Source organism: Nomascus leucogenys, chromosome 16 (genome assembly GCF_006542625.1).
Source record: "Nomascus leucogenys isolate Asia chromosome 16, Asia_NLE_v1, whole genome shotgun sequence".
NCBI classification, from domain to species: domain Eukaryota; kingdom Metazoa; phylum Chordata; class Mammalia; order Primates; family Hylobatidae; genus Nomascus; species Nomascus leucogenys.
Genome location: NC_044396.1, coordinates 76768442 through 76795188, shown reverse-complemented (window position 1 = coordinate 76795188; position 26747 = coordinate 76768442). Strand labels below are relative to the sequence as shown.

Here is a 26747-nt window from a genome sequence, read left to right as displayed (position 1 = left end):
AATCAACTGCCACCTCACCCAGGGTGAACTTTACCAAGGTGCCTCTGTCCTGGTGTTGTCCATTTTGAAATCTTTCTACAGCTCTCGTGCCTTTTGTCACAAATTGTCCTTAGCGTAGCATAATCTGCAGCCAGACTCTGCTTGCCCAGGAATGCTTATAATCCAGGCACTTGGAATTAGATGGATTATTCCCTGTTGAAAGACAGCCCCTTTCATTCTGTTGCCCCCAATGCACACTGACGGATCTGTCCACTGCAGTCCTGGAGTGATCACATCTGGAGTTTTTTCTCTTTGTTCTTTAATCCAGAATCCAGGCTCGGTTCTTCCCATTCACTGGTTTGAATCGAAAGCCGTTCAGAAGGTGACCTGCCCAAAGGGTGGGCTGTCCTGCTTTCCACCTGCCATCCTGTGGCTGCGTGGCAGTATGCCCTGGCTGGGGACTCACAGGTGCCAAGGTGGTGTTTTTTCCCCTGCATGGTTCCAGTTAAAAATAAAGACATCTTCTTTAATGCCCAGTCACAGCGGAATCTAGAGTTTGTGTATCCTGAATTCTTTCCGTTTGAGTTTAGTAGGTTTGTTCAGTATCCCATGGGAAATCATTTATTTTAAAGGTTTTTTTTTTTTTTGGTTTGTTTGTTTTGGCAGTAAAATTTTAAAAGCAAGGTGGAATGGAAGACTAAAACATGCCTTGAGTTCTGCAGAGTTTTAGACTTTTGGAGACTCGAGAGATGAAGAGTGTCTGATTTCCAAGATTGTTTATGCATAAGACAATTCTTGAATATTTTCTTGGACTTTGCTTCTTAAGAGACTTCATCATGGATTAGATGACAGTGACATTTTAAATGGAAATTTAAAGTTTTAAAATTTGAACAGATCTGATAAGCAGTATATATAGTGTGCAGATGCATGAAGTCACCAGCAACAAAAGTCAGTTTTTAATATCTGAAATCAACTGACTTTCTAATGACCTGCTTATCCTCTTTTTCTCTTCTTTAAGCTCCCATAATGGGTTTATAATGCCTTTGGTCTCCTATCTGTTTGCTCTGAGGGAAAAGCGTAAATGTCGGAAACCCATTTGGAATGCCATCTTGATAAAAATTTTTAGGTTATTTTCTCAGAAGCGATGTTAGGCTGGGTGAGAAAAGGATAAGGAAAATGGTTTTATTAGTAGCATTTGATTCTTCAAAATGTACAGCAGCACAGGAAGGGAGTCAATTTCTTCTTTGGAGAAAAAAAGAAAACAATAAAAAAAGGGAATAATTTCAAGGCCTGGCACCCTCCATCTTCTGCAACCAGAGAACCTCAAGACATGGAAAAGCAAGAGAGAGAGGATTCTTTGTGCTTTCTTGTATTACTTCATCTAAGTCCTCGGCTGGCTGTCAGGGCATGGGTTTTATCCTTTTCAGGGGGTAGGGTGTGGAAGAAATCCTGACTTTGTCTCCACCGGGGAACAGCACTATGTAAAGCAAGCAGCAGCTAGTAAATAACGTATCGATTCCTTGACGAGAGGAAGCCTGGTGGTTTGTTTCCCGTTTATTCTACCCTGCTGTGGTGGTGGTCACTAATGAACGGTGTTGTGCAAAATCACCTACTGGCTGCCTTTCCTCCCATCCATGCAAATTAGTAAATCACTGATCAAATTGGCTGGTGTGAGTTGGTTCCAGAGGAAAGGGGAGACAAGATATTCACGTGGCTGCAGGGAAGAGCCCATAGCTGGTTTGTCCGGGGAGCAGTAGTCTGGAAGTGACTGTTGACTGCCTTCTGATGTGTAGACAATCTTGACTGCATCAAGGAGGTCTTGGAATCTTTTTGGAGTTTCTATCCAAGCCCTGGGAAGGGAGGGCTCCATGTCTCAAACAGCAGCTTTGTGCCTTTGCTTTTGAGTCATTGAACCGGCATCGATTTTGGTGATGTCTGGCAAGTTCTTAAGACCAGCAGACTTTGCTGGTCAAAATTGAGGAGCGCTCACTCTGCGGATGTCTTTCTTCTTTTAATAATTAACTTGGTTTAAAAAAACAAAGTTGGATGTCTGAAATCAAATATTTTCTTAACCCTTGTTGCTCAAGAATCAGCATGTCGAGAGCTGAACTGGGCCTGCTGCGGGGAGAACTTTGTACGAGGTTAGGAGTACAGAATGTGACTGGCGCAAGAAAACCCCAACCACACCTGATTCCTTCACCCCATGTGTCACTTTAGACAGGGGTGTCCTGTTACCAGCACCTGTGCTGAGCAGAATAGAGGCCTTGTTCAGTTCCTCCCCACCGCCTCCCACCTGTGTTTGCCATCACTATCCTCTCTCCTAAGTTCTGCCTAAAATTAGAACTGCTAAAGGGACTTCTTGAATTCCATGGAAATCTTTTTGTGGTTCGAAGCCACGTCGTGATATTTTCCCTCCCATATCATACGATAGAGAATGTGGGTAGTGGGTCCAACACTGGATAGTGATTTCAGGGTTTTTTTTTTACCCCTCACTGCTTTGTTTTGGGGTTCCCATCAGAAGAGAGGTACACTTCCTTGCTGTTTATGGAGGGCAATCGTGTGGAAGGCCTTTTGCCAGGCTCTGCCCTTGGAGAGCTCCTTGTCCTGTGGGCTGTAAACAGGTAATGCGAATCCAATATGGTGGCCGTGAAGGAAGGGCTGTGGTTCAGCCTAGAGAAGAGCATCAGTCTCTGCAGGAGTTCCCTTGGAGGCCTCAGAAAAAGAGCTTCTCCAGGACAATACTGAAAACCCAGCCAAGGCCTCAGCCAGGTGCTCTGAGGGAGGTGGGCTGCTCCCTGTAAACGGTGACAGCCACACAAAGGCAGGACAAGCAGAGTACTTGTAAAGGACAGATGGGCCCCATGTTGGCTTTTCTCTTAGCAAATGGTTGTATTTGGCCAGGGTTTTACAGCTTCCTCATTTTGGGCCCATGGGAAAAGAAGGTGAAGTAAAGATGTCATCAAATCGACAGCAGGAACTGCCTGGGATGGGTGCCCAGAGATTTAGGACCTCTTCTATGTAGATTCATCTTTTTGGTTTTTTGGGTGCCAATCTTGTTGTTTGGAAATCGTTTCTGGCCTGGTTTGAGTGTTTCTTTGTGAAAACCCCTTCCTATTTAGTTTTTGTGAAAACCCTTTACTATTTAGTCACACTTTTTGGAACTTCTAGCTTGATGCTGTGAACCTTTATGTTCTGAAATTCCGCAGTTTGTAATGCTCCAAATCAAGAGAGGTCATTCCTAGGTCCTGGTTTGCATAGAAGGTAAGCTGAGTTTGGATTTTGCCTGGTTCAGCCATTGCCCAGTTCTTACTAGAGTAACATATACTCATTCCGTAGTATTTATTGAGCATCAGTGGTGTTTCAGGCACCAAACGTGGCATAATGATTTCAGCAAAACGTAGGATTTTCCATTAAATTTGCATTTCAGATATACTAAAAACGTAGGATGTCCCATTAAATTTGCATTTCAGATATACTAAAAAATTGTTCACTATTTAAGTATGTTCCCTGTGTGCCGTGTGTTCTCAGTTGCTGACCTCTTGCCCTTTGAACTCTTCTTTTGCACCTCAGCCACAGGGAAAAGGAAAAAAGCTAAAATGATGTCTGTCAATTTGGCTAGCTCACTTAAGGCTGTTAAAATGCTTGGAGGGTGAAAAGGTTGAAACTATTGATTCATTAGATGCTTTATCTCCAATTTGCAACTCGGCTTTTTCCATCTTCCGCAGGCATGGGTGGCGATAGCTGGCAAGATTGCTTCTGTAGCGAGACCATTTAGATGTTCGAATTGTGTATAGACAAATGAGGTCACTTTGAGTTCCCCATTACTTCTCGGAACTGCCTTCAGGACACTTACCCCCAAAACCCACACCTCTGCAAAAACAAAGAAATACCTTACCCCAGACCAAACAAAAGCCAGAGGACAGATTTAGCTGCCTAGGATGTCAGACAAGAAATTTTGGGGCCATTTAAAGGGAACTAACTGATGCCGTGAGCCGTTTAACTCAGATTTGGAGATAGCACTGCTGAGATGGCCTTATTAAGTAGCAAACAGGAGAGGAAAATGAAGTTGAGGAGTAAATTAATTGGCTGAGCATTAAGGAAGCCCATTGTCACGATTGCTGAGGTTCTTCCTTGAATTAGCAGTAGACTGCAGGTTTCATCTGAGTATGAGCCACCAAGGCAAATCAGAAACAACCAAACAACCAAAAACTTAAAAGTTGCAATTCCCAGCGCAGAATCCACTCCAGAGCAGTCCCCGTCTCAACGCCTGAAGTCCTAGGCTTGGGGCTCTCTCATCTCGCCTGCTTCCCGATTTGTTTGGAGGTGACAGTGTTTTTACCTACTGAGCAAATTGGAGGATTTGGGTTGTTTAAGATTCTCTGGGGGCTGGACAAGGGCCCTTGCAAGTCTGTGTTTGAAGAAGTGGATGGGCTCACCAACAAAACTCCTTCGTGTGCTGCCTCTTGGCGTATCTGGCCTTGGCCATAGGTTCTAAGTGGTTTTTCTTTTCCTGTCTAGTGTAAGTGGGTGGAAAAAAATCAATTGAGTTGAGTGCCTTTTGAACTGTGTGTCTTTTTATTTGCTTGCTTTCTCTCAAAGCAGTAGAAAGTTTCAGCTCACTCAGCACCAGCATCTTCCTGGGCATGGAGGTGGACAGCAGGTTTTGCCTGGGTCTCCTCGGCTGCCTCCTATGCAACAGGGGCTCCAAGGGCCGCGGGAGTGGGTCTCACCAGCAGACGAGGTTCTACGCAGGTGTACCTCATTTGGCAGTATGCATGTGGTTACAGAGCAGGGTCCATTGCCTTCCTTGGGAGCTTGGAGATGCTGCTGCCTGGGCCAGGGCTCTGATTAGTGCCCTGGGGTACATTCACGGCATTAAGATTTTGAAAAGCACCCCAGGTAATTCTAGTGATGGCCAAGGTTGAGAATCATTGAGCTGTGTAAGTCTTCCCTCAAAGCCTTTTCTGGTCGGGTGAGGTGACTCACACCTGTAATCCCATCACTCTGGGAAGCCAAGGTGGGTGGATCACCTGAGGTCAGGAGTTCGAGACCAGCCTGACCAACATGGCGAAACCCTGTTTCTGCAAATAATACAAAATTTAGCCGGGCGTGATCACGCACACCTGTAGTCCCAGCTACTCAGTAGGCTGAGGCAGGAGAATTGCTTGAACCCAGGAGGTGGAGGTTGCAGTTAGCCAAGATCATGCCACTGGACTCCAGCCTGGGTGACAGAGTGAGACTCTGTCTCAAAAAAAAAAAAAAAAAAATAAATAAAAAAGCCTTAATCTTACCCAAATCTGAATATAAAAGTACCTTTCGATAGTTGCACACCAATGTGAATATACTTAACACTACTGAATTGTGATGCTTAAAGATGGTCAAGATGGTACATTTTATGTGTATTTTACCACAATTAAAAATAAAAATTAAGCTGGGTGCGGTGGCTCACTCCTGTAATCCCAGCACTTTGGGAGACCAAGGTGAGCAGATCACGAGGTCAAAAGATCGAGACCATCCTGGCCAACATGGTGAAATCCCGTCTCTACTAAAAACACAAAAATCAGTTGGGCATGGTGGCGCACACCTGTAGTCCCAGCTACTCGGGAGGCTGTGGCAGAAGAATCACTTAAACCCGGGAGGCAGAGGTTGCAGTGAGCTGAGATCATGCCACTGCACTCCAGCCTGGCGACAGAATGAGACTCTGTCTCAAAAAAAAAAAAAAAAAAAAAAAAAAAATTAAAAAGCCTTAGAGTTAAATGTTAAAGTAAATAAACTGAAACATAAAAATAAGCAGCAACAAAGGATCTTTAGAATACTTTGCCATGATTTATTGATTCTGTCCGATGTGATTTTTTTGCGATGATGGAAATTGTCAAATACGTGAGCCACTAGCCACGTGTGACTATTGAGTACATGAAGTGTGGCCAGTGCAATCAAGGAATTGACTTTATTTTTAGTCACTTTTCATTTGTTTAAATTTAAATAGCCATGTATGGCTGGTGGCTACCGTACTGAACAGTCGCAGATCTATAACATATCATCTAGATAATTAGAGTGTGCCTGCTCTGCAACACAGCTTTCTGACTATCTTCTACCTTCTGCTGGCTACAACACTGCCCCTAAACCTACATCCATAGAAATTCTGGAGCTAGAGTTGACCTTGAAGTTAAAGGAATCTGATTCAAATCCCATGGGCGAGTTATTTAATCTCTCTGAGTCTTGGTTTCCTCTTCCGTAAAATGGGTCTAATGAACTTGATAGAGTTGTTGGAGGATTCTGAAATGAAACATTGCTTGTGAAGGTTTTCACACATTGCCTGGCAAACATGCACTCAAATGTTAGAAGCGGTTACTATTCTGTCTTGTAGATTTGGGAATGAGGTATTTTGAATTCTTAAAATTAGTGGAGTAATTATCTCCATTTCTTAGGCAGACACTGCCCCACCCTTACGGAGCTGTATTTAGAGCTTGCAGTGAAGTTGCAGGAAATGGAGAAGTTGAGTTTTTTTCTTGCTAAGTAAATCACCCCTGAGTTCATTACGAAGTTCAGCTGGCCCAGCAGGACCTATTTGCATTCTGTATTTGCAAACCCTACTGTTTGTTTATTAGGGAAGGAGAGGGTGGGGTACTTGGCTAGGACATTTGTAAGTCAGATACATTGAGGCCCGGGGCAGGGAAGTTGCTTTGTTAGGGTCATCTTTTCCCATCTATGTCCTTTGAGTTTCCTCCTTTTTCTGGGGCAACCACCAAAAGTGGCCATCCCATGCCTCTAGTTTGCCTTGTAGCAGCAGCTTCCCAAGTCTTGGCCACATCTGGGTTCTTCCCATGGGCCGAATGTGGCAGTCGTGCCTTATCCTTTTGTGTAAGGACCCCTGTGATTTGGCCCCAGCTGAGTGGCCCGCTATGTGTCCAGCGCTCCCTAACTCGGACTCCCAGGCTTCCTTGAACACAGCCTGTGCTCCTCACTCTCGCTGTTTGTCCTGTCTTGTCTCTGCCATTGCTGCCTACTGAAATCTTTCTCATCCTTCAAGGCCCCATCAGACAGTGTGACCTTATTCTCTGGTGCCTCCTTTTCCCTCAAAGGTGGATAACACTAAAGCCATTTTTCACATTCTTTGTGACATTCTACCTAGTGTTGATTATATCCTACCTTAAAAAGAGGTTATCCTTGGGCCTTGAAGCCTGGCTCTAGCGCTTCCTAGCTCTATTGCTCTGAGCAAGTTAAGTTTACTGAGCCTTGATTTTCTTACCTGTAAAACGGGAGAAGAGGTGAATAATCCTTCCCTCTTAAAGTTGTTGAGTATTAAATAAAGTAAAAGTCGAGGGCTTAGCATGAAATAAGTGCTAAATAAATGCTCGTATCTATTTGAGCCACCCTAGTAATTCCTCGCAGAGCCTCCTGCTGATAGTGGCACTCAGATGTTTCAAAGAATAGAAGCAACCTATGTCTTCAGTTTGATAATGCAATAGAGACAAGTGCAGTGCTTTTCAACATTCAACATATAAGTAATTTGAGAGAACACAGTACATGTATTCGTCAAATTAGATGGCATGTCTACCGCATGCCAGGTGCTGCTGGGGGTGGAGGAACACCTGTGGACAGTATGGACCGTCATTGCCCTGAAGTGCTCAGTCTAGGAGACAGGCAGGCAGGTAATTAGAGTTCAGTGTGATCTGCACCACCATAGAGATCAGCCCAAGATTGTGTGGGGCCTCTGGGGAGGGCCTCTGATTCCCATTTAGGGTGGGAGTACGGAGTCCAGGAAGGCTTTTGATCTGGGTGACACCCTCGCTCGGAACTGAGTTTTATTTTGCTTATTTTAAAAGCATTTATTTGCAAACCGGGCACTATGCTAAGTGCTTGACACAAACTTATTTAATCTTCCAACCACCCAGCGAGGTAGTCTTAGTAACTATTATAATTCCCATTTTACAGATGGGGAAACTGAGGTGCTGAGTGGTTAAGCCATTTGCCCATGTCATACAGCTAGTGAGAAGCACAGCTGGGAGTTAGTTGAGTCCAGGCAGTCTGGCTCCAGGGTCTGTGTGCCTCTCCACCGGACTGGGTGGGCTGTCTCTCGCTTTTGCAGCCTAGCAGTTTAGATTCTGTAACAGGTGTATTTCATTCATCTCCTTGATCGCTCTGTTTGTACCATTAGGACTCAGGATGAGACAGATAAAAACACACAAAAATCTAGACTCGCCTCTGAGTTTCTTCCAGAAGCTCAAGGGGTCTCCCTCTAATTAGGAGGAATATGCCCTGGCCATGGACATGAAGTTGTTGGGCCAGGCCAGTGCAGTTTTTGGGAGCAGCTGAGCTGTGAGACCGAAGTGTGCAATAGGGTTGTCTAAGGTGGCAGCCACACGACACACGTTTGTTTTGCTGGAGGGGCCCCTCTGTCAAGGGTCGCTCCAGTAACCACTCTGCACCCCGAGTGATTGAGTGCAAAGCAGGAAGCGGGCAGATACTTGCAGTAGGAGGCTGGGAGAGCTCAGGGATTAGTTCCCAGGGAGACCTCCCTTCTGAGGCTGGACTCCTCTCCTGCAGCCGAGCACGCAGCCATTAAGGAAGTCTTTGAGTTTGGTTTAATGGCCCTTCTTTGTTTTGAAGTGGCTGTTTACTGAACCTTCAAAGCCCGCTCGGCAGCAGGATGTGATCGAGGGCCTGAATAATTGGATGAGGCACCCCAATAGGAAGCAGGGAGCGGGGAGCAGAGCCAGGACTAGCCAACAGCCAAGCCCTCTGTCTGAGCCTCTGCTGGAGGGACTGAGGTCATCCTGCAACCAGAAGTTGACCTGGAGCGGGGGTCCCCTGGAACCTGGCCTCTTTGATGTTGTGCTGGCCTTAATTAGGAACACCCTAATTAAGTCACTGAGGAGGAAGCTTTTTTCTAAAAAAAAAAAAAAATTAGCAGATGTTTTGAGAGCATTTCATGAGGGATTACTTCTCAAAGATTATGTAAGTAATATAAAGTTAATGGAAGAAAAACTAGAAACTTCGGTTAAGTAAAAAATAAGTCACCCACAAGCGCTTGATGAGAAAGTGGGTTATGTTCACACTCACAAGAGTTCGCACATTTTCAGCAGAGGGTCAGGGAGAGGGTCAGGGAGCCAAGACTGCGTCAGAAACTTCTTTCTTCACTTAGCGGCCTGGTATCCTTGCCTTTCCGTGTGTGTAGTTGTTAGCAGTGCCACTGTTAATGGCTGTGTGGTGTTGCACTGCTTTGTATGTCTCTAGTTAATTCATTTGGTCAAAACATATCTGAGAAGCTACTAGTACCAGGTTCTAAGTGCTGGGAGATAGCAGCGAACACAATGGACACAAATCGCTGCCCTCCTGGAACTTAACATTCCAGTGGAGTGAAGTGCAGGTGAAGGAGACGCACGGAATAAGTCAATTCTCTTGTATAGTAGAAGGATTATGTGCAATGAGGAAAAAGCACTGTTGCTGTTTTTATTATATAGATATAATTTTTTTTTTTGAGATGGAGTCTTGCTCTGTCCCCCAGACCAGAGTGTGTCTGTCCCCCAGACCAGAGTGTGCAGTGTCGCGATCTCAGCTCACTGCAACCTCTGCCTCCCAGGTTCAAGCGATTCTCCTGCCTCAGCCTCCCAAGTAGCTAGGACTATAGGCATGCACCACCACATCTGGCTAATTTTTTTTGTATTTTTAGTAAAGATGGGGTTTCACCATGTTGGCCAGGCTGGTCTCGAACTCCTACTCAAGTAATCTGCCCGCCTTGGCCTCCCAAAGTGCTGGGATTACAGGCTTGAGCCACCGTGCCTGGCCTGTTGCTGTTTTTAGGTAGAGTGGTTAGGGCGGGCCTCGCAGAGAAGGTGACGTTAGAGCAACAACTTAAGAACTGTGAAGGTGTGGGCAGGGGGTGGGGGCGTGTTCAGGGCAAGGGAAGAGAGCATGCGCAGAAGCCCTGAGGCGGAAGCCAGTACCTCCCTCATTTGTGTTTAGGTTGCGTCCAGTTTTTTTTTTTTTTACTAATTATAAGCAACCCTACAACAAGTACATCCTTGTGACTAGACATTGATTTACATCAGTGGTTTCCCCTGAAGGCCTTTTTTTTTTTTTTTTTTTTTTTTTTGAGAAGGAGTCTCGCTCTTTCGCCCAGGCCGGAGTGCAGTGGTGCTATCTGGGCTATCTGGGCTCACTGCAAGCTCCGCCTCCCGGGTTCACACCATTCTCCTGCCTCAGCCTCCCTGAAGGTCTTTTTATCCTTGGTCAAAATGTGTGTTGTTTTCAAGGCTTTTGAAACCCATTACCCAAAGCCTACCAAAAAGCATGTCTCAGTTCCCCATTCCCATGTTTGAGGGCTCACCACCGTGGATTACGTCTGAAGGAGCTAGATGTGGACACTGGGACCTAGCTGACACCCCTGCTTCCAAGGGCGCAAAGGGACATATGGCATTTTATCTAGTGCAGTGATTCTCAAATCTTGCTGTGTGTAATTTTTAGCGAGCAAAAGTGTCCCTGGAGAATGGGTTAAAATGCAGATTTCCTGGCTCCATCCCAAGAGACTTTTTTGTTGATCTGGGGTGGGGCTTAGAATCTGCAGTGTTAGCAAACACTTCAGGTCATTCTCTGATAGGTCTTGCTGGGATTGCACCAGGAGTAGGTGGGAGCCACTGAGAGCTTCCTCTGCAGCTCTTGAAGTATATAAGAAGCTATCTCCTGCCCATGTGTCCCCACCGCTGACTCCACCATAGATATACCTGGAATGTGATCAGGGAGACGAAATGAGTTCTGTGCCTAGACAGAGCATGATCTCGACTTCCTTTCATTTGCTAATTCTGTCTTTTGCAGGGAATGCTTCCTCCCTCTTTGTTTCGTTTCTCTTTGCCAAGAAAATTCCCGTTTATCCTTTGAGACCGAGGTGAAGCATTGCCGCCCTCTGGGAACTGTACTGTCCAGCACTTTAATATCTCAAGTATGCTGCCCTTGTGGCTTTGGGATCTGCAGTTCCACATCAGCTTTACTGCTAGATTGAGTTCCTCAACGCTTTGGTCTCTCTCTATGGCCCACCCCTCACTCAGTGGCTGCGCATAGTAGGTGCCCATTCGTGGCCCAATCAGGGTGACTGGCATTGTACGTTGAGTCATCAAAGCGGAGTTGAGTTCTACTTGCTAGTCACCCTTCTAAACACTTGTCTTTTTCCCCATCGTCCTATAACCATCATTTGAGGCAGGGACTGCCATCAGCATCCTTTACAGATGAAGACAGGGCAGCACCAGGTGATTAAATCACTTGCCCAGGGTCACCCAGTGAGCACATCTGGAGTTGGCAGGCTGACTCTAGAGTCATGCTCTTAACCACCAGGCCACACAAGGCCTTTCAGGTTCTGGAATATGGCTACACCTCAGCACCCTCTTTCCAGGCAGGAAAAATTACATTCAATGGAAAGACAGTTAAAAAAAAATGGCTATAGAAATGACAAACACAGTTATCACTGTGACACTGGTGGCCTTTGACTCTTTACTGGCTACCAGGGCATTGTTCCTAGCAGCCTGGGGTGGGAGTTGAGGTCACAGAGGAGGTGCTATCTGTCTCTGTTCCAAAGGGGAAATCTGCTTCGTGGAAGACGGCAGAGCACACTAAGTGTTTCCAGTGAAGCAAGGCCAGTGCCTGCCCCAGGGTAGATGTGACAAGTTCATCACGCTGCCCTTGGCTGGGGAGAGGTCTCAGTTTAAAAGGGAATATGGACAAAAAAAAAAGTAAGGAAAAGAAAACAAATTAAACAACAACAAAAATATTAAAAAAAAAGAAAAAACAAAAAAAAAGAGAAAAAGAAAAGAAAGAACAAAAAGGAACATGGAATGAATACACAGGTATGTGTGTATTTAGGGGGGCAAAACCTCAAACGTAATCCTCTCTAGGGTAGAGGGTGTTTGTGTGTCTGTTCAGGGTATTGGTGAGATTGGCCCCAAGAGGAACTAATCCCTAAAATGCAGAAGCAGTTTTGGAGTTGGGTAGAGGCAGGTCAGAGCGGACACTTCCAGGAAAAAGAAATGGGTGAGTGTAAATGGACCAACGTGAAGTCACACTTAGAAGGCCTAACATTTCATAGGGTGTGCAAGCCACTAGGTGTTTTGCTCAGGTTCAATATCTAATGTGGACATTTATAGACAGGAATAAACACATGAAGCAATAGCTTTGGCCTCTGGATAAGAGGACAAAGGTTAGAGGATAGATATGTATTATTCTGGGGAGAATTAAAGGTATGCAAATACTAGGTAAAAGCAGCCAGCCCCTGTATTAGGTGGTTAAATACTGAGTTCCCAGGTTTCCAGATGTGGAGAATCAGTCAGGCTTAGGTGAACCCATTATATAATTTTATTTTAAAAAGAAATGGGCAGGCTGGGAGTGGTGGCTCATGCCTGTAATCAATCCCAGTACTTTGGGAGGCCGAGGCAGGTGGATTACTTGAGGTCAGGAGTTCAAGACCAGCCTGTCCAACATGGTGAAACCCTGTCTCTACTAAAAATACAAAAAATTAGCTGAACATGATGGCACACTCCTGTAGTCCCAGCTATGCAGAGGCTGGGGCAGGAGGATCACTTGAACCCGGGAGGCGGAGGTTGCAGTGAGCCAAGACAGCACCACTGCACTGCAGCCTGGGCGACACAGCAAGACTCCATCTCAAAACAAAAACAAAAACAACTGAGCAAATTTAGGCGCAATTAACCATTGCTTAGGAGCAAATGGAGTTAACCGGGCGTGAGGGCAAACCCTTCCCTGACTTTGGGCAAATTACTTACTCTTTCTGTGCCCGATTTTCCTATGGTTAGTAGGGAAGTGTTAAATTCCTGTTCTACCAGCCGCCCTTTCAGTGGTGTACTCTCGAATACAGCATACACGTGAGGCGGTGCCTTCAGTGCTCATCATGACGTCAGTTTGGATTCCCACATGGCAGGTTTTCGCCTTTGAAAACTTGGCCATACAAATGTCAGGTGGCTGGTGATGCAGCAGTGACTAACCATAAACCTCTTCCTCTCTCTTTTGATGGGAGGAACTATCTGAAATAATAAAGGAAATGTCATGGCAGTAATGGCCATGGCTCTTGCTTGTAATCCCAGCACGCTGGGAGGCCAAGGCAGGCAGATCGCTTGAATCCAGGAGTTGGAGACCAGCCTGGGCAATGTGGCAAAACCCATCTCTACTAAAAATACAAAAATTAGTCGGGTGTGGTAGTGTTTCCCTGTTGTCCCAGCTACTTGGGGGACTGAGGCAGGAGGATCGCTTGGGCCTGGGAAGTCGAGGCTGCAGTGAGGGGCCTGGGAAGTCGAGGCTGCAGTGAGCTGATATTGTGCCACTGAACACCAGCCTTGGTGACAAAGTGAGACCCTGTCTCAAAACAAGAAAACAGGCTGGGCGCAGTGGCTCATGCCTGTAATCCCAGCTCTTTGGGAGGCTGAGGCAGGCAGATCATCTGAGGTCAGGAGTTCGAAACAAGCCTGGCCAACATGGCAAAACCCTGTCTCTACTAAAAATACAAAAATTAGCCAGATGTGGTGGTGCATGCTTATAATCCCAGCTATTTGGGAGGCTGAGGCAGGAGAATCTCTTGAACCCCATAGTCGGAGGTTGCAGTGAGCCGAGATCACACCACTGCACCTCCAGCCTGAGTGACAGAGCGAGATTCTGTCTCAAAACAAACAAACCCAAAATTGGGGAATGAGTTGAATTGAGGGGATGAAAAAGGAGAGGGATTCTATTTTTCAAGAAATGTGGAGCATGGAACACATACATACATTTTACAATGGTTAAAAAATGGAACCAAAAACCTAGCTGTGGTTGTAGAGCACAGTAAGGTAGTGACACCCTTAGGGGTGCCGTTGTCATGGGGTGGCCATTGCTGTCCAGTAGAACTTTCTGCAGTGGTGGAGATGTTCTGTGTCTGTGCTGTCCAGTACAGTAGCCACTAGCCACTAGCCACTGCAGAGCACTTGAGGTATGGCTAGTGGGCTGAACGACTGAATTTTAAATTTTATTTAATCATACTTTAAATAACCTCATGTGGGGCTCCTCTGTTGGACAGCTCAGGATAGAGAAAGGAATACTTCCTGGTGGAGAACTTAAGAAATAAAATGACTTGGAAGATATGGTTGACATATTTGTTTGGTTCTTTTTATTTTAAGTGGAGACACCCAGATGTCCGAAAACAGCCTGGGCATCCAACCTAGTAATGCGGGAGGAGGAAAAGCTTGATATCCTTGATTTGTTTGGTTAGGGTGTTAATGGTTACAAATGGAGCAGTTTGCAAGGGGAGATGGATGGATGGACAGAGGGAGCACCTTTTGTGGTTCAGTCTTCCTTTTCATAGGCATATTTATTGCTGGTGTGCTTGGGCAAGTGGGTGAGGGTGGGCGGGCGAGGAAGCAACCATTGATTATCCCCAAGGCTGTCATCCGCTTGATGGACAGGGATAATTAGTGGATTAGGCAACCCCCAATCAGAGAATAAAAGCCCAGGAATGGTATTTATGATGGATGGGCTTACCCAATGCCTTTCATCTGAGGATCTTAGGAGCCCTTCATCTTGCAGGATTGGGTGGGGAAGGGTGGTTTTGGGGACAAAGCTATGACAGGCATTCACAGGCCCTGTCTGTCATCCCACACGCCCACTTCTGGAAGCTGAGTGGATTCCTGCCTCATGCTTGAAGACGCAGGGAGGCCAGAGCCACTCCAGCATAGGTCAGAAGGTGCCAGCCTCCTCTGGAAGCTGCGTAAAGCAGCTTTAGGGTAACCTGAAGGCTGAGCTCATCTGGGGTATACCCAGTGGAAGAAGAGGAAGAATGCTGTTGGCCATGTTCCTCACACTTGCCCTGCTGAGGTCTTCACAGACCTGGGAAGGGGTCATGGCAGCAGGGGTGGCTATAGCAGCTGGAGATTTAACAGCCCCTCCCAGATCGACTCTACTGATCTCCTGGTAGAAGATCAGTTTGTGTGTTCACAGAAAACCAAGAGGAGATAAAATTATACATAATCATACCACAAGTGCCAACAGCTGTGAACCTCTCGGTGTGTTTCTACCAGGCATTTTTCTACACAAGACATTTCTCTTTGTTGTGTATTTCATGTTTTCTTCCTTTTTTTTTTTTTTTTTCTGAGACAGTCTCGCTCTGTCACCTAGGCTGGAGTGCTGGAGTGCAGTGGTGTGATCTCGGCTCATTGTAACCTCTGCCTCCTGGGCTTTAGCGATTTTCATGCCTTAGCCTCCTGAGTAACTGGGATTACAGACGTGTGCCACCATGCTGCACTAATTTTTTGTATTTTTAGTAGAGACAGGGTTTTGCCATGTTCCCGAGGCTGGTCTCGAACTCCTGAGCTCAGGTGATCCATCTGCCTCAGCCTTCCAAAGTGCTAGGATTACAGGAGCGAGGCACTGCACCCGGCCTCGTGCTTTCTTTTTCATGTGGTTGGGGGTCCTGACCATTTCTAGGATGGTATTACAATCCCTCTGGGCCATCTGCAGTTGTAATCAGGTGCCATGTGTGCAGGGCACCCTTGTCCTCTTCTGCTCTACCTTGTCTGGGCTCATATAAAGCGCGACCCAACCTGCTGTCTAAGCCACTCTTTGCAGCCCTGGGGCTGGGCTGGGCTGGGCTGGGCTGGAGGCTGGCTCTGTTCATGTGGTTACTTGCACTTCCCAGAATCAGGGAACACTTGGGCTGCAAAGTCAGATCTGGCATCCAGTTGCAACCTGGAGCTCTCTGCTTCAACCTCTCTGGGCATCAGTTTCCTCAGCTCTAAAATAACAGCAGCACCTGCCTGCCTGGGCTGCTGTGAGCATGCAGTGAGAATGCAGGGTCAAGCTGGGTTCCTTAGAGAGTGGTCTGTGGATCAGGAGCAGCAGCACCTCAGATTAAACGGCCCCACCTCGACCAAGCAAATCAGAACCTGCCTGTGTGCAAGCTCCCCAGATGATGGATATGTAAATTACAGCTTCGGAAGGGCCAATATATATACCTGGCGCCTGGCAACTCTTTAGAAAGTGGTGATGCTTCATGATGGTGGTGATGACAGTGATGCTTGTCAAGGTGAACAGAGATACTTGGGAAGTTACCTGGCTGGTCATATACCCCACGGCTTGATTTCTCAGCCAGATCCACTGGTGAGCCAGCCTCTGTCTGGCACCTTTTGGGCAGAACAAAGGCCTTTGAGCTGGCACCCCACTCTCTAGAGCCTCTGCCCTCCTGGTTTCTACTTGATTCTCCCCTGAACTGAATTCCTCCTCCTCACGTGAGTCTTCCCCAGCTCTGTGGCTCCTCCCAAGTTGCCCTTTCTCTGGCAGTTCCGGCCCCTCTGTTCCTTGTGTGGCCGCGTGGTGTCGAATTCCCTCGGCTGTCCCAGTGGGGCTGGGCTGGGAGAGGCAGTTGCTGCATTATTTATGGAGCACCAGTCACCAGCCGTGCTGATGAGTTACACACAGTTATTCTCTGCACCATGTGTGGGATGCTGTCCTGGGCCTCTGTTTAATACAAAACAAAATAAAGCCAAACAACCCTAAGCCAGAATGGCTGTTGGCCGACTGCTGTGCCTTGCTTGTGTTAGGCAAATGGCCTGCCGTGGGTCCTGGCTCTAGGGGAAGTGGAGGAAGAGGAGGAAGATGAGGAGAGGCACTCGGCGGTGTCTCCCAAGCTCCACTTTGAGGGTGGGGTGAGGAGACCAACTTGTGGATTTGTTTAGGTGGCCACCAAACTCTTCAGTTGAAGGAGATTTAGGAGGCCTTTTTCCTAAACACTAAGAAAATGACTTCATTATTTTCCTCTCTCCCAGGAACCAGAGTGATGCCAGGTATGTGACCATTAGCCAGGTTCTCCCATCACCTGTCTGGTCTGGAATTTATGTCACTCACTGTCTGAATGGAGGCCACCCTGGTCTTCCTCGGCTGTCCCAAGGCCCCACCCTGGGTCTTGCCCTGGAAGGCTGCCCTTGCCCACCTGGGCGACTTCACCCATCTCCTGCCTGGAGGAGTGGCCAACATAAATGTGCCACTCCAGTGTCCCACATAAATGTGCCACTCCAGTGTCCCTTGGAGAGAGCTGGTCAGTGTTCCCTGCCTCCTTTTGTGTCAGCTGCACCCCCTACCAGAAGTACTTTCCCTTCCTCCCTTCATTTCTCTGTCCTTGTCCCACAGTCCAGAGGGGAAGCCCTCAGGCTTATAGGTAGCAAACTGTATGATTTGATAAGTTGGGGAGTAGGCGCGGCTAACCCAGAGGGTGGGTGGGAAGGGGGTGTGTCAGAGAATGTTTCAGAAGAAGTGTCACAGCTGGGTAGTGACGGCCGAATAGGAGTTTTCAAGATTGCTGAATCCCCCTGGAGGTTTGAAGAGAAGCAGCCACAGGGTGTGGTGTGTGTGGGGAGTGTGGGTGAGATCACATACTCAGGGAAGCCCCATCTCTCATCCAAGGAAGTGAGACTGCCATGCAGTTTGATGGAGGGAGTCCTCTTTATACGCTTGTAAACAAACTGGCTTTCTCTTCCCATTTCTTTAATAGGGACCTTTTCCTTTCTTAGAACCCAGTGTAATCTGAGTTGTATTTTCAACCAACGCACTGCCAAGGGCTCCAGAAACTCCTTGCTCTCCTCTCTGAAGAAATTCAGGGGGCTCCTGGAGGAAGAGCGTCTTCTCATTTTGCCTCGTGACTTTGGACTTGGCAGAAGCCGGGGCGCGGCGGGAGTTTTGTTTTCTTTGATTTGGGTCTGTCTGGAATGTTGTGAAGCCTTTATGTGTTCTCGGGTGAAATCCACAGTGGGGTCTGTGTTGAATCGTTTTCACGGCTCTGGGAGTGCATTCCGAGGGATTTCCTCAAATGGGGACAGAGCTCAGCCAGCAACCTCAGGAATGAACTTTCTGGGGACTTCTTGGTCAGTGGATGCAGATGCAAAAACCAAGGACAGTCAGGGAATTGCTTCTTAAAGGGCTCTAAGAGCTTCTGGTGTCTGGGGTTGCAGGTTTCTTTTGAAACTTGAGTATGGTCTCCTTTATGTAGTCTTGCTGTCCAAAAGGCAGGACTTTTTCTCTGCTGCCTTTCAATCTTTCTACAGTTACCTTCTTCCTCCTTTCGTACTTCCTCTAAGCTGAATTATTATAGTAAAACTGCTCTCAGGTGGGTAGAAACTTCTTTTTTCCTTGAAAGAAACTTACAAAAATATCTGGAACAACCCAACATCACCTTGCGTTTAAATTTTAATGACATTTACTCACTTTTTTTTTTTTCATTTTTCAACAAGGAGGTTTTTGTCTTCTGTTCTTAGAAGTTGATTTTTTTCTTTTTTTAGAATCTATTAAATTATATATTGCCTAAAACAGGTGGGCCTGACTCTCTTTGATAGACTGTCAAGTATCATTAAGTCAGCAACAAGCTACTTTGGGCAACCTTCTGGCTGGGTGGATGTTCGTAGGTGGGGAGCTGTTAGCTGTACCCCTTGACTAGAAAGGGGACCCCTCCTTTTGTTGCTAATTTGGTAAAGACTGAAATGAGGCTCCAAGTGGGGGCAGATAAGAAGTTTCTCCAGTGGTTTGAGTAGTCGTCTTTTTCAGGCACACTCGTCTCGGGGTTGAGTACTCCACCCTACCATTTGCTTAGAAGCAGCAGAGAAATCGTCTGGCACTGAACACCCAGCTGCCTTTGCCTTGGTCTGTTTCTGCCTAACCCTGGTTCACTAATAGGGAAATGCAGATGCTTCCCACGTTGGCTGGTTCCACACTGGGGACTCCAAAAGGGGGGTTCCAGTCTGGATGGACAGTCTGACTTAGACTTTACAGTCTGTCCCCCACACATCCTAAAGGAAAGAGCCTGTGGCCACTTGGATCCCTCACATCAAATGTTTGTTGAACACTTCCGGTGTGCTGGGCACTGCACCGAGCACTTTCTGTATATGACCTCCTTCGTTCCTCCTCCCAGCCCTGTGAAGACGTGACTTAAACCCATGCAGAGGTCAAATGACTTGCCCAATGTTGCATAGCAAATGGGAGAGCTAAGGTTCAATCCAAGAGATTGGGCTTCTGTACTTGCAATCTTTATTCATCTCCTTCATTCTTTCAATGTTTGGTAATTGGTGGTGTGGTAATGGTGATGGAATTATTAGTTTTGGTTATCATCATTATAAGGGAATGATCCCTGAGAAGTGAAGTGATTTCCCCTAGTCCATGACTGGCAGGGCTGTGACTAGACCTCAGGACCCAGTGCTCCCTGCCCAGGCCACTGGCCAGTTCTGCACGTTCTCAATGAACATGCCTTACCTTTTCCTTTGGCTTTTAATTCTTTGAGACAGGGTCTTGCTCTGTTGCCCAGGCTGGAGTGCAGTGGCACAATCACAGCTCACTGCAGCCTCGATCTCCCGGGCTCAAGTGATTCTCCCACCTCAGCCTCCTGAGTAGCTGGGACTACAGGCATGTGCCACAGCATCCAGCTAGGTTTTTATTTTTTCTTTTGAGATGGAGTCTTGCTCTTTTGCTCAGGCTGGAGTGCAGTGGCGCGATCTCGGCTCACTGCAACCTCTGCTTCCCAGGTTCAAGCAATTCTCTGCCTCAGCCTCCTGAGTAGCTGGGATTATAGGTGCCTGCTACCACGCTCAGCTAATTTTTGTATTTTTAGTAGAGATGGGTTTCACCATCTTGGCCAAGCTGGTCTTGAACTCCTGACCTCTTGATCCACCTGCCTCAGCCTCCTAAAATGCTGGGATTACAGGCGTGAGCCACTGTGCCTGGCCTGGTTTCTTTCGTTTTTTTTTTTTTTTTTGTATTTTTGGTAGAGATGGGAGCTCATCATGTTGTCCGGGCTGGTCTTGAACTCCTGGGCTCAAGTGATCCTCCTGCCTCGGCTTCCCAAAGTGCTAGGATTACAGGTGTGAGCCACTGCCCTGGCCCACCTTTTTCTTAAGAAATACTTTGATCGTCTTAATAATATTTCTCCAGGGCTCCCTGGATGGGAGTGGTTGGTGTTTGGGAGAGGAGGGTCTGGCTCTCTGGTCCTTCTTCCTTGTGTAGCCTAGAGATGGTGGCACCTTTGCCTAGAAGTAGGTGAGCAATGTTTCTTCTGAATGTGCTCAGATTTCTCAGAAAGCTTTTCGTCATGTCTTGTGGCTCAGAAAGAGAAGGAATGGTCAGATGAGGCTGCTATTGGTTGGTTGAGCCTTTGGGTTCTTAGAGGTGCCAACTGCTGTCCCTCTGGACAGAGCTCTCCAGTGGCCATCCTGAGAACTCTGATCTTGGCCCTTATCTCTTTAATTGGATGTAGGTGTACAAGGGGTGTTCTTATCTGGACTGGATTAAAACAATGGTATGTATGTTGGGTGTCATAATTGGAGTCCCCACTATGTCTCGGTGGGCCTTGAATGATAGCCTGAGCTCTCACAAGTTTTCATTTGACAGAAGTTAATATACAGTTCTGCTCTTGGGTGGAAGTAACCCCCAGGGCACACACGTGGGATGGAGGTCATGTGGTGACAAGACCCTCACACAGGTGTTGGTTGACAGTAGCTCAGGTGTAGCTGCTAAAGGGCCTCTGCCAGGAGCCAGCCAGACACGATTCTTGCCCGGCTGTTGCTTAGTTTCCCATGGGGCAAATTGCCACTTAGAGGAATAAATCCAGAAACCTGTGTTTGGGCCAAGCAGGTCTCAAATGCATGAAGGCAGAACTGATGGATGTGATCTAGCAGCATGTGTGAAACAGACTTTAGAGTTTGGGTGGATTGTAAATTCATGGTGCTGTTGTTGCCAGAACCTCTAATTTGATCTCAAGTTTTAAAAAATGTAATGACTTTATTGTTTTCATTAAAATGATACATGATCCTTGTAAAGAAAACTCACAAGGCTCCAGCCATAAAGGAAAGTACAAAGGAGAAAGCAACACATTGGTCCAGATTTTTACTCCCAGAAGTAACCCGTATTAATATTTTGTAGACAATTTTCCAGATATCTCTATGTATATTTTCAGACAGAATTGACAGCTAGGGAAGTATGTAAATAGGCAAGTCTATATATAACAAGGTGTTCCTTGTTATAATGAGTGCTATGCATGATCTTTTGAAAAAACATACTTAATTGTACTTTCATTTAACAGAAGAAAATGAAACTGAAGTGAAGTAATACTGTACTTGTTTCTTCACCACTTTCTTTAAATTGATTTCTCAGATGTGCCTTTAAGGCAGTGGTTCTTGACTGGGCGTGATTTTGTTCCTTAGGGACCATCTGGCAATGTCCCATTTTTGGTTGTCCCAAATAGGCGGTGGGGGAATGCTGGCATCTAATGAATGGAAGATAGGGATACTGCTAAACATCTTAAATGTGCAGGACAGCCCCCCCCCACAACAAAGAATTATCTGGCCCCAAATGCCCGTAGTGTTGATGCTGAGAACCTGCTCTAAGGGTAAGAAAAAATGATGATTAATACCATTAGGAAGGTAAAACTATTACGTTTTAGCTGGGTTGCAGTTTTAGACAGTTTTAATTGGGCTTCTGTAATGAAAGATGAGTTGATTAACCTCATTATAATTTCTTCCTCCTTTCTTGAATAAGAAAATCAAGAGGTAGCATATGTTGTTCATAACATTTACACTCTATTCTGCAAAAATAATCCCCAGGTGTTTAGTCTTAGTTTTGTTTTATTTTATTTTATATTATTTTATTTTTTGAGACAGAGTCTTGCTCTGTTGCCCAGGCTGGAGTGCAGTGGTGCGATCTCAGCTCACCGTAACCTCTGTCTCCCAGGCTCAAGTGATTCTCATGCCTCAGCCTCCTGAGTAGCTGGGACTACAAGCATGTGCCACCATGCCTGGCTAATTTTTGTATTTTTAGTAGAGACAGGGATTCACCACGTTGGCCAGGCTGATCTCGATCTCCTGGCCTCAAGCAGTCCACCCACCTTGGCCTCCCAAAGTGCTGGAATTACAGCTGTGAGTCATGGTGCCCGGCCCTTAGTTCTGTACTTAAATGATCAATGCCAAATACCACTTCTCAGCCCATTGTTTTCCCCTTTCTGGGTTGATTTTGAGTCACCTCTTGGTTGGTGGGCTGTGTGATCTTAATATAAATGTAACGTGTAGGAAGGGAGACGTCGGTCCCTGCCTGCTTTGCCCTGTCAGACTTGCACCTGCAGATTTGAGTTTGTGTCTGCGCACCACACTTAGAGGAAGAGTAGAGAGACACGGTGAGTGTCTCTGGGATGCAGTCAGGGTGTGAAGCAGGGTCCCGGGGAGAAGTGGGGTTGGATGTGAAACTGGATTTTGAAAAGACTTCCATGTGGAAGCAGGATTACTGATCTTAACTGAGGGCTCCCAGAGGTTAGAACTAGAACTGCATGAACGTCAAGGACAGGGTGGCTGATAATAGGCCGGGAAGATGATGAGTTCCTTGTTAGCTGAAGTGTGTTGGGGAACCACCTGTTGCTATACTGTCCCTAGGTGTTGGGCTTAAGCCATCAGCTGAGCTGCTGCATTAGGTAATTTTTCAATCTTGAGATTCTGATAGTCTAATTAATGCTTTCTGTAACCACCTGTCCTGGGGAAGAGCCCCAATCACTCTGGTTCCCTCCTTTGTGTTGTTTGGGGCAAGGGGAGAACAGCCAGGGCCATGTTTCATGAACAAGTGGTTCAGGGTGGAGCTTTAAATGTTCTGTACACCTTAAATTTGGACCCACCATCTACCAACTCAAAAGTGTATGTGTTAGATTCTGCCAAACTAGTTCAGTTGATGTTTGTAGTATTTACAAGATTATAGGAACTGAGCACATTCCAAACTGATTCCTGAGCCAAAACATGTGTACAGAATCTGGGAAACGTATCGCAGACCTGCAAAGGAAGAGAACATACACAGATTGTTCCCTGCATGATTGGAATTGGGTGTTCTGTTAATGTAGTAATCAGATGTCTATCGCAGTGTGACTTACTGATGTCTTTGATTTGTTGCAGGGGAGCTATCCAGTTTGGGAAGATTTCATAAACAAAGCAGGAAAGCTTCAGTCCCAGCTTCGGTAAGTAGAAACACGTGTTCTACAGGAAAAGGGCAACATCCTCAGACAAGGATGGGGTGGGACAGACCAAAATGCAGATTGATTAGGGTTGATTCAGGAAGTGCTATAGATAGGGAAGCCTGTGCTGGGTTCTGATTGGAGCGTGATCACCTGTAGCCATATATCCTGGGCCTTGATTCCCATGTGTAAAATGTGACTCATTCATGTCTGCTTTGCCTCCTTCCATAGGAATTTTGAGAGTCAAATGAGGTAGGTACTATATGTAAGGTAGCAACGGGTAACATTTATGTATTGCTTGCTATGTGCCAGGCATTTGTGAACTTGTTTAAATCTCATAACCCTGTGAGGTACATACCATTATTATCCCCATTTTACTGATGAGGAAACTGAGGCACAGCAAAGTTAAATAACTTACCCATAGTCACATCACTACTAAATGGCAGAGCAAGGATTTGAACTTAGGCTCTCTGGCTCCAGAATCCATGTTCTCCTCCGTTCTGCTTACTGCCTCTCCACATATAGAGTTTAAAACCTTGTGTTGGCCGGGTGTGGTGGCTCACGCCTGTAATCCCAGTACTTTGGGAGGCCCAGGCGGGCAGATCACAAGGTCAGGAGTTCGAGACCAGTCTGGCCAACATGGCGAAATCCCATCTCTACTAAAAATGCAAAAATTAGCTGGGCATGGTGATGGGTGCCTGTAATCCCAGCTACTTGGGAGGCTGAGGCAGGAGAATCACTTGAATCCAGGAGGCGGAGGTTGCAGTGAGCTGAGATTGTGCCTTTGCACTCTAGCCTGGGCGACAAGAGCAAGAGTCCGCCTCAAAAGAAAATAATAAAATAAAACCTTGTGTTGACTATTGTATAATTCCATTTACATGAACTATCTAGCAAAAGCATATCTTTAGAGAGATGTTGATCATTGGTTGCTTGGGGATAGGGTGAAAAAGGAGAGTGAGAAGTGGGTAAGACATCTTTTGGGGTGGTGGAAATGTTCTAAAATTGGATTGTGGTGATGATTGTACAACTCCAAATTTACTAAAAATCATTGACTCATACCCTGAAAAAGGGTGTATTTTATGGTATGTAAATTATGCCTCTGTAAAGCTGCCTAAACAAGATCCAGTGCTGAGCTCTAAGGGGCTGTGATTGCCTAGTCTCGTGCTTGTTCATATATCATGTGATATGAAATAGAAAATACGTTGGCATCTTGTTAAAGCTCTACCCTTTTAAATCATTGTGGTGAAGGGATACAATTTCACTTAGTGGGTGCTTCATGAAGGATAGGACATTTTACAAAGGAATTATTTTGATGGTCTTGGTTCATGGCATGTAGGGGATGACATTGGTTGGTTTGGATGGAGGAAGATGGTTCAGAGAGCAGGGCAGGAGCTATGTGGATGGACAGAGAGGTGGGAGAGGGATGATGTGATGCTCTCGGGCCTTTGCCTGTGGACACCAGGGGTCACTGCCCAGAGTGTTAGCCATAGGACTGGAGGGTCCATGGTGCCCTATAGACTAAAGAACTCGGGAAGGGTGGGTCTTTTTTATTTCATTCCTTCAGCTTTGTTTGGGGCCTGGGATTTCCATCCATGAACTGGAGCCTCAGATGGACAGTGAACTTGGAACACTGCACCTTCCCCAGTTGTCAAGTCCTGTGCTTAAGCTCTGCTTAAGCTCTTGTAATTACTTTCTACTGGATCAGATCCTACCTCGCCTGCTCAGGATTCAGGGCTCCTCACCTGAGTCCTTCACCAGCCTCACCTTATTTAGCCGTATCTACTCCCACCTCCATGTCTGCCATGATTACCATTTATTTTAGGTAGCTTCATCTCCATCCTGTGGGAGGTCTCCTCCTGTAGTAATACAGTAAAACATTTAAATACATTTCCCCCTACTTTTTTAAGATTCAGCCTCATTTAACTGTCTGGCAGCCTTTCAGGGTAGACTAAGAAAATTGTTATCTTCCCCTTTTATCAGTGAGGATCTTGAAGCTTAAAGTAATGAACGGATCAGCTGTCTTAAACATATAAAGTAAAATTTAAAGTAATCTTAACCTATCCCTACTGGTACAGGATACATTTTATATTATTAAACAATATTTTGTCCTGAAGGCAGGGACCATTTCTTTATTTTGTTAAACTAATAGTACAGGGCTGGGAGCAATATAGGGGCCTCATGCACATGGTTTAATTGTGTATATTAGAGAAAGGATGAAGTTTAGATTGCAGAAGAGGCATAGAAGCCTTGGTATATTTAAGCTGAATCACTCCTCTGTGTTTCTGTTGGTTACAAGTTTGCTCTGCCCCATCAGAGAGGGCCAGGATGTCTTGTGACTACATCAGACAGTGAAATATGACTGCCATTTAAAAGCCTCAAAATTGATCACCATCCTAATTTTCAGTGGAGCCCTGGTGACCATGTAATATGCAAGACACCTCTTCGGCTGGTTCATTAAATTTGGATGATTGGCATTGAGTTGGATGGGAATAAATCCAGCCATTGTGTCAGATATTAATTGTAAATCAGAACGAGCTATTTATAAATCCCAAGATGTTTGATGAAGCTAATTTTTCCAGCGTTTGTGTTTGATGTCAACTCTTTAAAAAATATGCTTCAAAGTGGTTTTGTGTATGTATATGTCATTATTTTTAAAAATTTTGAGCAGAATGTTTTCTTGCTGTACTGGAAAATAACAGGCCTCATTTTGAAGTCTGGCTCTGAGGGACTGTTGCCTAGATTTTCCCAGGAACTACTTCCAGCACCTTCCAGGAACCTTTTCTTTCAAAACTACTGTTGCTGATGTTTAAAGGCCATTCCTTTCCCTTTTTCTTTCTTTTTTCTTTTCTCTTTCTTTTTGAGAGAGGGTATTGCTCTGTCACCTAGGCTGGAGTACAGTGGTGCAGCCATGGCTCACTGCACCCTTGATCTCCTGGGCTCAAGTGATCATCCTGTCTCAGCCTTCTGAGTAGCTGGGACTACAGGCATGCACCACCGTGCCCGGCTAATTTAAAAACAATTTTTTTTTTTTTTTTTTGTAGAGAATGGAGTCTTAGTATGTTGCCCAGGCTGGTCTCAAACTCCTGAGCTCAAGTGATCCTCCCACCTCAGCTTTCTAAAGTGCTGGGATTACAGGCATGAGCCACTACAGCTGGTTTCATTTTTCTCTATTTTGAAATCTTCCCTTTCTAGTCCTTGTTGTTATTCTTCCTTCAGCAACTTTGCATCCTTAAGAACGCCCAGTAAAGACTGGAGTTATATAAGAAATACTTGAAAATTAACACTTAGTTACAAGTTTGATTGTAAATTCCTTGAATTCTAGTTCTGGGGCTTGTTTGTGTGGAATCTGTGGCCCTGGCTTGGAGTGTTGACTACACTGAATGATGCCTTAGGTCATGACTCTTGGAACCAGTAGACCACAGAGGGCTCAAGGCATCCTGTGGTGTCCAAAAAAATATTAAGAACCCAGAATAATTTCTAGGACATAAATGACTATAGTACCTTCTCCCCATTCTCAGCTTGTAGGAATTTGGAAGATTCAGTCGAAATAGTGTCCTAAGGTTGAAACAGTAGTATCTTAGTTTCATTATAACTAGGATCTAGGGAGAAAAGTCACACTGCCATGGTCTTGTCTTATAGTGAGTCAAGCCCAAGCCTGTGAGTCATGAGGCTGAGATACTTGTCCCAGCTCTAGTATGAACAAGGGCTGTATTTGTGGCCTTGTATTTGTGGCCTCAGTTTTCCTATTCCTAAAATGAATTGTTTGAGCTACATGATCTGTCTC

At 45.8% G+C, this 26747-nt stretch overlaps 1 protein-coding gene across 7 annotated transcripts in view; it reads left to right on the top strand.

Annotated features, from left to right (window-relative positions):
• Nucleotides 1-26747, top strand: part of MTSS1 (MTSS I-BAR domain containing 1) — a 180288-nt gene that overhangs the window by 1895 nt on the left and 151646 nt on the right. For all 7 annotated transcript variants that reach the window (XM_003256187.3, XM_003256188.3, XM_012507918.2 and 4 more), the window contains exon 2: nt 22905-22966. In XM_003256187.3, coding sequence (XP_003256235.1) covers nt 22905-22966 — 62 coding nt within the window. The remainder of the gene's footprint in view (nt 1-22904; nt 22967-26747) is intronic.